Here is a 10,000-nt window from a genome sequence, read left to right as displayed (position 1 = left end):
ACAACACGGACTGACAGGAGGCAAAAAACAACCAAAACTTCTCGAGGGGAAGCCCATAAAGCAGATCAAGGACAAGCAAACGTCACCCGGGCAGGAGATCAATGCGCCTCTGTGCTGACTTGAGGGAGCCTGTGCATTTAGATGGTACATACATTTGTGTTGCATTATGAATACTGTGAAGGGGATTCTCAGGCTGGTCACAGTCAGTCACTACGCTGGCTTCCTGTTAAATTCAGGATTGTTTTTTTAATTCTACAGAACGCTTCAGGGTTCGGGGCTTTTATATTTACAGGAGCTGCTGGTGTCTTCTGCTCCCGGTCGCACCGAGATCAGTGAATGCTCAGTTTTTGGTAGTGGTGTAAAATCAGGACTTGCGCTTGAAGGAGCCTGCCTGCACCAGCCTCTTAAAGGTTACAAACTGCTTTTCCACGTACCTTCCTCGGTGACGTTAAACTTGTGCATCAGCCAGTCCACCACATCATTTCCTGGGGAGGGGGGGAAAGAAGACCACAAGTCAAAAACCATGTGAGTTTGGGTAACAAAGTAGTGCTGCATAAACATGATAAGCCAAGAAGCGATAGAGACAGGTGGAGGAGTGTCACGATAAGGGGACCCAGCCCTGCTCTCTACACTAAGTACAGGTGTCTGTGCAGCAGGTGTAGGGCGGTGAGAGCAATGGCACAGATGCTTCTTACCGGTAATTGCGTGCGGGATAACCGTGATCACAAGTCTTTGGTTTCGCATCTTTATCCCGACATCGGGGTCTTGCATGGCTACGATTACCCGCTCCATCTGACGAGAGAAAAGCTTGAAAATTCACTTTTAAAAATCACGCCATTGTTAAGCTGTGCTTGAATTAACATTTTCCAAAAGCAATACCGATCCAGTAGCTACCACTACAAGATAACAGCTTCCTGCTGTGAGATTATACATTATAACTTAAGAACAAAACACACTGCTTTCAAACAAACTCTCTGATAAAAAAAAAAAATAACAATTATCCCCTTGAATTGGCATGCAACTGTATTTTCTCCAAAAACAAAAGGCCCAACTACATTAAAATAAATTTAAGAAATAAACCATATAGTTTAAAAGCTTGCAATAACGCATTCAGGTTTTTGTATTATTATATGCATTCAAAAGCGCACATAGCAAACTAAACAGCATCAGCTACGACGTACAGCTAGCTTTCCGTGCTCTTGCAAGCTGTGATCAGTGAAAAGCTACCCGCCAGTGGTGATAACCCCGTTTTTACCTTGCTAAAGCACGGCGCTTGCATTCTGTAAGGTCCTCCTTGGTTTACTGTGTTGATTGTCATGCTGGCGAGGCAGTTCGGACGGGTGCTGTTGCTCCCTGCTTTCTGAAGTTGAAAGCAGAGGCTGGTATTCAATTAGTAGCAGTTTCAGCTCTATGATCAAACCGCTGTGTTGTCGCCACCTGCTGGACACGGAGCGCAATGAACTTAGGGATCATCTCCAAAGTCATACATTTCACGAAAACATACAGGCATATACTTTAACAAAAATAATTTTACCGCTAAAATGTATTGATTTTTTTAAATATAAAAGTTACAGCAACTCGCTAATGGTACAGAACTATCAATACACGGCTAGCTGCATGTTAGATTTATTTTTTTTTTAATTGGATTGCTTTAACATCGAGTTTGCGCTGCTAATGGACTGTTTAGAACCTCATCCTGTTGCTAATGGGCAATCAGTGGCCAGGGGGAGCATTAGGGCTGTCAGATGAAGAGGGGCGCTGCTCATGCGAGTTCCTGAGATGTTTGCTCGACTCGGCAGTGGCCAGTGCAGGGACCCGTGACAAGCGGTAACAGGCTGCAAGTTCACACCTGTGTGTTTTGTGTTTTTATTTTTCTCCGCCACGCATTACCATACCTCCATGTTTGCCTTTGCATTGTCATCTGCGTGCCTTCACTAAAACCGGATCATTAATATTGAATCTAACCCCTTTCTCTAACCACTGAAAGAAAAAGGAAAAAAAAAGCAGAGTTTCACTGGCAGGGAATGCCCTGTAGTTCAAAGCGGCGGGACACTGTCTTCTGAGCTGCGTGTCCAATGAAGTGTGTAGAGAGAGCCTTTGATCACCTGAGCCTTCATGTAGGAAATCAAAGCTGAGGAGGGACGTCATGTGAGAGCTAGTGAGAGGAGAGGAGAGGATGAGAGGAGGGGAGAGGAGAGGCGAGGAGGGGATGAGAGGAGGGGAGGGGAGAGGAGAGGAGGGGAGAGGAGGGGAGAGAGGAGGGGAGGAGAGGAGGGGAGAGGAGAGGAGAGGAGAGGAGAGGAGGGGATGAGAGGAGGGGAGGGGAGAGGAGAGGAGAGGAGAGGAGAGGAGGGGAGAGGAGGAGGAGAGGAGAGGAGAGGAAAGGAGAGGAGGGGATGAGAGGAGAGGAGGGGATGAGAGGAGGAGAGGAGGAGGAGGGGAGAGGAGGGGAGAGGAGAGAGGATGAGAGGAGGGGAGGGGAGAGGGAGAGGAGGAGAGGAGAGGAGAGGAGAGGAGAGGAGGAGAGGAGAGGGAGAGGAGGGGATGAGAGGAGAGGAGGGGATGAGAGGAGGAGGAGGGGAGAGGAGAGGAGGGGAGGGGAGAGAGGAGGGGAGTAGTGGGAGGGGAGGATTCGTCTTCTAATGAGGAGGGGGATGAGAGGAGGGGTGAGAAAGGAGGGAGAGGATATTAGAGGAGTCGGGAGCAGAGGGGGAGGGTAGAGCAGAGGAGAAGAGGGGCTTCCCTCCTCGGCCTCGCTCTTCCTCCTAAGAGGTCTCGGAGAGACGGGGAGGGGTCTCCCTTCTGTCCTCTCTCCGAGGGGAAGCGGGAAGGAGGTGGAGGAGGGGAGGGGAGGTTCTAAAGTTCCTATAGAGCCGGAGAGGAGGAGGTGATCGATGGAGTTAGAGGGATAGGGAAGCTCTCCTTCAAGCCTAGTATGAGAGGAGAGGAGAGGGAGGGAGGGAGGGAGAGGTCCCCCTAGGGGATATCTCCCCTAAGAGGGAGCGAGGGGGACTGGAGGGGAAGTCCTCCTATGACTTCCCCTAGAACCCTCCCTTAGAGTCCTCGAGGAGGGGAGAGGAGATTAGAAGAGGAGAGGAGGAGAGGAGAGGAGGAGGGGAGAGGAGATTAGAGGAGAGGAGAGCAGAGGAATGGAGGGGAGAGCAGAGGAGAAGAGGGGATGAGAGGAGGAGGGGAGGGGAGGGGAGGGGAAGGGAAAGGAGTGGAGGGGAGAGGAGATTAGAGTAGAGGAGGAGGGGAGAGGAGATTAGAGGAGAGGGGGAAGAGGAAGGAGGGGAGCGGAGATTAGAGGAGAGGGGGAAGAGCAGAGGAGGGAAGCGGGGATTAGAGAGAGGGTGAAGAGAGGGGAGAGGAGAGGAGGAGGGGATGACAGGAGAGGAGAGGAGAGGCGGCTGGGGTATCTCAGTGCTTGCTCGCCCCCTCCCCGGTGAAACTGGAGTTGCCTTGAACTATTTCCATTCCCAGGTTATACGATGTGTGTACTTCAATTCAGATAGTCTACTTAAATGGAAATACGAGCCATACTTTCCCTGGCATTGGACTTTTGCAGTAATGCCAATTCCGTGTTAGGTGGAGTTCACGAATCCCATCAAGGCGTCAGAGCGTTTTTAGAAGAATCGCTTTTACGCGGGTCACCCCCTTCTTCTTTTCCAGCACATGCGAAACGTGCCGTAATTCAATATTGAACGCTAGGGGGCAGCACTGTTCTAAAGGAAACCGTTTTCTTAATCTCTCGCTATACCGAACTTCTGTAAACAAGGGTTATGACCGGGACAGTGCGTGTTGTGATAGCAATATACGATAATGATACTAATAATATGGTTCATCATTAAATCTGACAATTCTTCTGATATGCAAATGCAAACAATAAAACGTATTTATTCACATTTCCACTCACACCGGGAGAAGAGACTTTTGAGGTCTTGGAAATGAGTCTAGCAGATTTATCTAACCAAATGTTCAAATCTGTTATCGCAATTAAAGCAACAGTTAACAAAAAACAAATATATCGGCCATAAAATTGCCCGTGCATAACACCACTGCCACATAGTGGCCACACCCCAGCATTGTAGCCCTTTGCAGCCAGGGGAGCAACGCAGTTCCAGTCGCTCTCACAATCACTACCGAATAAAAAAGAAAGCTTACGCTTACAAGTCAAGATGCAAATAAAGGAACAGAAAAAAAAAGGTGTATTGAAATTGAAAAGGTATTTCAGTTTAATTCGGGGCACGTACTATCTATCTGGGCATGCTTTCGCACTGCTGTGATTGGCTGTAGACAGTTCCTGATTTTGTCTAGCTGTTGCAGCATCGCAATTTCTCTCTGAGGGAACATACTTCAAGCGAGCAGTGGTTGAGCGACTTCAAGTAAAGCAAGCTAGGTGAGTGCGCGTCTTTGTCATACATTTCAAATTGATATAACAGTTTAAGCGCAACGTGTCTACCGATTCGGGTCTGCCGTTATTATAATAATTACTAAAACGAGTTCGCCAAACATCCCGAAAAAGTGTGAGGAGAGAGAGATTAAGAGCTGAACTGTGCGATCGGTGCGCGTTTTCAACTGCCAGAGGGGGGAAAAAAGTTGTAAAACGGGTCTAGATTTACTAGACTGAGCTTTCACTTTTCTAAAACAGTTTTAAAAAAAAAACCAATAAGAAATCTTATTTCTAAAAGTGCGTATGTTAAATACAACATTTAAAACAGGAAATCAAAAGCGATCGATCAAAATTCAATTAATTCCTTAAACAAAACAAACAAAAAAGCAACTAAGGTTTACTTTGACGTCAGATCTGATGCTTGGTGCAATTTTAAAACGATTGATTGATTTATTTATAAAATAAATGCACCTCAAACTGACGTTTGTGTGATTTAAAATCATTGTGTTCTGCAATAGCTGCGTCTTCGCATACCCGATGCTGTCTCCAGACTTGCTGGACAAGCTGACACGCTTCTGCTTTCATTCACTGGTGTGCTCTGCTTCCTTCCCGAGGCGCAGGATAGAGGTTAACTGTGCTTCAGCATTCAAAATGTCGCCTAAATGCATCCAGCTTGCACCCCCCATGCGCCTCCAGTAAATCGTGCATTTCTGTCAGTATGAAAGTGCTTCTGTAAAAACAGTCATATCGTTGCCAGCTGACGTAACAGTTTTGCACGAGTGAATATACAGCGGTGTGCACGTTTTGTCAGAAGATGTGTCATTGATATCCTTTCTATACCTGCCTGCATGGAAACCTCCGGGTGTTGCGAATTTTCATTTTCGGTCAGTACTAACTGGGGATATAGAAACAATAGGCACTGGTGTGTGAAAATGTTAGCCCGCTTTGTGCTTTGATTAGGCGTCTGAAACAAATTCTAAAATTCTAAAAATACTCCCATCATTTTACCATTGTAGTAGAGTGGTTTGATTTCATATGCACAACAAATGAAATCGCCTTGCGTGGGGATGCGTGGAATACAGCTAATGGTCTGATATCGCCTTGCGTGGGGATGCGTGGAATACAGCTAACGGTTTGAAATCGCCTTGCGTGGGGATGCGTGGAATACAGCTAATGGTCTGATATCGCCTTGCGTGGGGATGCGTGGAATACAGCTAACGGTTTGAAATCGCCTTGCGTGGGGATGCGTGGAATACAGCTAACGGTTTGAAATCGCCTTGCGTGGGGATGCGTGGAATACAGCTAACGGTTTGAAATCGCCTTGCGTGGGGATGCGTGGAATACAGCTAACGGTTTGAAATCGCCTTGCGTGGGGATGCGTGGAATACAGCTAATGGTCTGATATCGCCTTGCGTGGGGATGCGTGGAATACAGCTAACGGTCTGAAATCGCCTTGCGTGGGGATGCGTGGAATACAGCTAACGGTTTGAAATCGCCTTGCGTGGGGTTGCGTGGAATACAGCTAACGGTTTGAAATCGCCTTGCGTGGGGATGCGTGGAATACAGCTAACGGTTTGAAATCGCCTTGCGTGGGGATGCGTGGAATACAGCTAATGGTCTGATATCGCCTTGCGTGGGGATGCGTGGAATACAGCTAACGGTCTGAAATCGCCTTGCGTGGGGATGCGTGGAATACAGCTAACGGTCTGAAATCGCCTTGCGTGGGGATGCGTGGAATACAGCTAACGGTCTGAAATCGCCTTGCGTGGGGATGCGTGGAATACAGCTAACGGTTTGAAATCGCCTTGCGTGGGGATGCGTGGAATACAGCTAACGGTTTGAAATCGCCTTGCGTGGGGATGCGTGGAATACAGCTAACGGTTTGAAATCGCCTTGCGTGGGGATGCGTGGAATACAGCTAAGGGTTTGAAATCGCCTTGCGTGGGGATGCGTGGAATACAGCTAGGGGTTTGAAATCGCCTTGCGTGGGGATGCGTGGAATACAGCTAGGGGGTTGACATCATTTCCTCCTCCTCCTCTTAAACAGCTTGTCAACAAAATCCTGTTTCTGAAGTGTGGCCGTGCACGTCAGGTCGTGCACACACAGCCGGAGAAATGAGACCCCTGAGAGCCTCATGTAAAACAAGCATTTAAAAACAGCTCAAGTGAAATGCACTACATCAAGTTTGTAATTTGTGAGCACATACTGGTCTTGATGCAGCTGCAGCTCAAGGTGTGCGTGACAGCACTCCATGTTCAGTACTGTAATAATTCACACTTTGATACTGTAGAGCCAACCTCAACCTCAGAACAAGCACGTGCAATCATTAGGAATCCAACCTGCAGTCAGGTTGACACAGGTCTCAGTCTGCAGAGACCCTGAGGAGGTGAGGAAGAGAGTGCTGTGTGCATGCTCCGATGTGCACCGTCCTTTACAGCTTCTCGAAAACAGCCGGAAATGTGTAAACCGAGTCCTGTTTCAGTGCTTCTAAAAGCACGTACCCTCGCTTCCTCTCGAGTGAGCTGCACACTAAATGAAATAAGGCAGTAGGAGCAGGAAGGCTGTTGCTCAGGGTTTGCAGCTCTCTCAGTTTAACTGGTCGCTGCTATGCAAGCCTGTGTGTTGGAGGATCCTGTTTTCAGTTCTTGAAATCTGAGCCCTGCATGACTCACTTTTGTTTTTGGTTTTTGCTCCGTTGCTGAAAATTTTTCGACTTGAAGGAAGCAATGGCCTGCATGTCTGTACTTGTACAGGACAGCCATGGAGTTTGTTTGGCGTGATTCTGAGGAGCAGCAGGGGTAGGGGTGGTCACAGAGGAGTACACTAACTCCATGCCACAGCAGATCGGTATCCTGCCCTGCAAGCATCCGAGAGGACAGCAGATGCTGCAGTGAGACCCTCTTTATCTGAAGTGAAAAAAACACACTTGGTGCTACTTTACTGAAAAGACTGCAAGCAGTGATCTCTTGACTAGTGCTGGTCTCTTTGGCACTGCACAGGGTCACTGTGTGCATTTAGAAAGCCAGGCGTCAGTTCGGTGTACATCTCTAAGTTTATAGAGAACCTGCTGTAGTTTGAGCGTTTAGAATGCTTTGTCGTTGACGTTGCACTCACAGGGAATTCTAAGTCTGATAATAGGTTCCAGTGAGGGTGTTACTTATAGCGTAATGTGTAGTGTGTGCTTGCCTGTATTCTAATGCTTTTCCTCTTCAAACACCAGCCTTCGATTTGCTTACATTGCAGTTAAAAACAGGAACTGCTGTCTACCAGCAGGAACAAGCGCTGGGTTTAGGCGCTGGCTTAACATCTTCCTTATCGGAAAGACAAAAGACCTCCTCTCTGATGTCAACAGCCACTCCTGTTACCAGCCTGCTAGCAACTGCACTGCAATGGGGTGAAATGTGAAAGTAGAGCAGTATGGTCTCTTTTCAAGGCTAGAAATAAGACTCCTATTGCGTAGCAGTTTCACCTGTTCCAGGTTTTGATAGGAGCTTGAGTAGCCACAGTGTTTAGGTAACAAGCACAGGAGTCTCTTATCAAACTGCTATTCAATGGGAGTCATATTTCCATCCCTGATGCCCTGAACATCATACACCTTTTGAAATTATCTGAGCTAATTTCAAGGTCGATTTATTCAATAAAGAAATTACATTTGATACATATTTCAGAGCCATAGACGGCTATGTTTCCATAGCGATGCAGAAATTCTGTTTCGCCTCCTCTCTGATTACCATCAATATTTTATTTCCCTGTTTTAACGAATAGGGAATATTACTGTCATCAGCCAAAGTGCAGTAGACTTCCAGAACAGCCAAGTCAATTAGCAGTCATGATACAGAACATCACGCACAATATATATTCATGCATTCATATTGCATTGTGAAATGAGATGTCGCTGTGTGACTCTATTGCACCAACCAGGGTAGTAACACTCAACGTTTCTTCCATTTCACTCACACAATCAGCAAATCAGAACGCACACACGTGCATGATCAGTAGCAGTTTTTATTTATTTTCTGAACATTGCAAGAAAGTAAACTTGTGAAGAATCTACACTTTCACTGTACTGAGTTCTCTTGAACCCGTTCAGTCCAACCCAAGAGCTTTCATAAACGTCACGCTGCAACCACAAACGACCCAGCTCTGTGTTCAAACAGGATGCTGCCTTATAAGTTCTTGTTGAAAACAGCAGTGAGTTGCAAGGGTTTCCTGTAAAATGCTATCGGTATAGCGCAACACTTTTTAAAATGTCTGTTCTGTTTCCCAAGCAGTGGAGCTGAAGGATTAGTTATCTTTAAATAGTGAATCGATATATACAGTAGATGCTTATCTATCCCTATGTATCTGCCATGCAAGGGCTCTTAGTATTTCAGATCATTTCCATTCTCCCTGCAGACTGTAGTTGTACCATTTTAAAAAATCAAAATCATATTTAAATTAGAATCAATATCGTGGAAATCAACAGGTCAATAAGAACGTCTGCTTTGAATAACTTTGAATGCTTTCCATGTGAAGACCGAGAGAGATGCATTGACTTTACAGAGTAGAGCGGACCAGGCTGCTGAAATACAGGCAAGGGAAAGACAGTGGTTCCTAGCAGTGGCTCTGTATCTCTGTTCTAAAGAAGGTGAACTGTGCTCTCTGCACTGGGCTCGACGCACCACAGGGGAATGACTCGTGAATAAAGCTCCAGCTCTTTTTCTATTTTGTAAAAGCCAGATGCAGTACAGCCGCCCGTATACTCTCCTGATCTCTCCATTGGTACAGTTACAGTTCGTGTTCTTTAGTGATCAGCACAGTGTGATTGATTACCAATTTGAAGATGTAATTGCTTCAGAACGAGCGATGGTAATTATATTGTTCTTCTGGCTGGCACAGATTTGTTGCCATGCCAATAGTTTCCCTTAACCGATGACCCAGCAAGTCTGCGTCTGTTCCTCTTTGCTAAAGGCAGCAGCGCTGTTGAACTCCACTCCACACAGCAGACCTGTTACCCAAGCCCTGTTAGGACTGCGATTAGTACCAGCAGGGGAACTTCGTACTGAAATCATCCGAAGCACACACTGCAGTTGACTCTGTAAAGGAGGTGGGACAGCTTTTATGGCTGTTGAAAAGCCAGCTGAAATGGTTTTGGATACTAGATAAGATTTCAACTTGATGTACAAGCAAACCGTAAATGTTTCACCCTTATTCCTCAAACTGGTGGTTTCAGTTCGTTTATATTTAGCTCTGCCCCATTAGAAATGAAACTAGAGAGGAGAGAATATGAGCTCTGTGTAACTGTGAAATGTGACAGACTTGTTTTGATTAACAGTAAACCATTAACCTTTTAACTTCATTGTTTTTGAGCTCAAGCTGAGAGTCTAGTAACTTGATGTTTTTAACACCCCCCCCCCCCCCCACACACACACACACACACACACACACACACACACACACACACACACACACATACACACATACACACATAAAGCTAATAGAATTCCAGATAGTCTTCCCAGATATGCATTCACTTCACTTCACATTTTCAATTATAAAAAGCTCACAGATTATGTCAGTTTGTATTTGATTTGTAATTGGTGTTGATAAGCGGGATCAAGGTCAGA

The 10,000-nt window shown here is 46.3% G+C and overlaps 2 protein-coding genes across 3 annotated transcripts in view; one reads left to right on the top strand and one right to left on the bottom strand.

Annotated features, from left to right (window-relative positions):
- The window catches only part of rgs11 (regulator of G protein signaling 11), a 14,626-nt gene extending 13,193 nt beyond the window's left edge, over window positions 1-1,433 (bottom strand). Inside the window, exons 1-3 of the mRNA XM_041277727.1 lie at window positions 1,256-1,433; window positions 696-792; window positions 435-485 (exon numbers count right to left, since the gene is read on the bottom strand). Of these exons, the coding sequence (XP_041133661.1) occupies window positions 435-485; window positions 696-792; window positions 1,256-1,318 (211 nt within the window). The 5' untranslated portion in view covers window positions 1,319-1,433. The remainder of the gene's footprint in view (window positions 1-434; window positions 486-695; window positions 793-1,255) is intronic.
- Window positions 1-10,000, top strand: part of arhgdig (Rho GDP dissociation inhibitor (GDI) gamma) — a 45,571-nt gene that overhangs the window by 20,369 nt on the left and 15,202 nt on the right. Inside the window, exon 1 of one of the 2 annotated variants that reach the window (XM_041277730.1) lies at window positions 4,295-4,399. The exons of the other annotated variant lie outside the window; for it this stretch is intronic. The gene's annotated coding sequence lies outside the window, so the exon portion shown is untranslated. Of the gene's footprint in view, window positions 1-4,294; window positions 4,400-10,000 lie in introns of those variants that run through there. 2 annotated transcript variants of the gene reach the window in all.

The sequence above is a fragment of the Polyodon spathula genome, chromosome 18 (genome assembly GCF_017654505.1).
Source record: "Polyodon spathula isolate WHYD16114869_AA chromosome 18, ASM1765450v1, whole genome shotgun sequence".
NCBI classification, from domain to species: Eukaryota; Metazoa; Chordata; class Actinopteri; order Acipenseriformes; family Polyodontidae; genus Polyodon; species Polyodon spathula.
The sequence above is the reverse complement of the archived record's forward strand: the minus strand, read 5'-3'. Positions and strand labels throughout refer to the sequence as shown.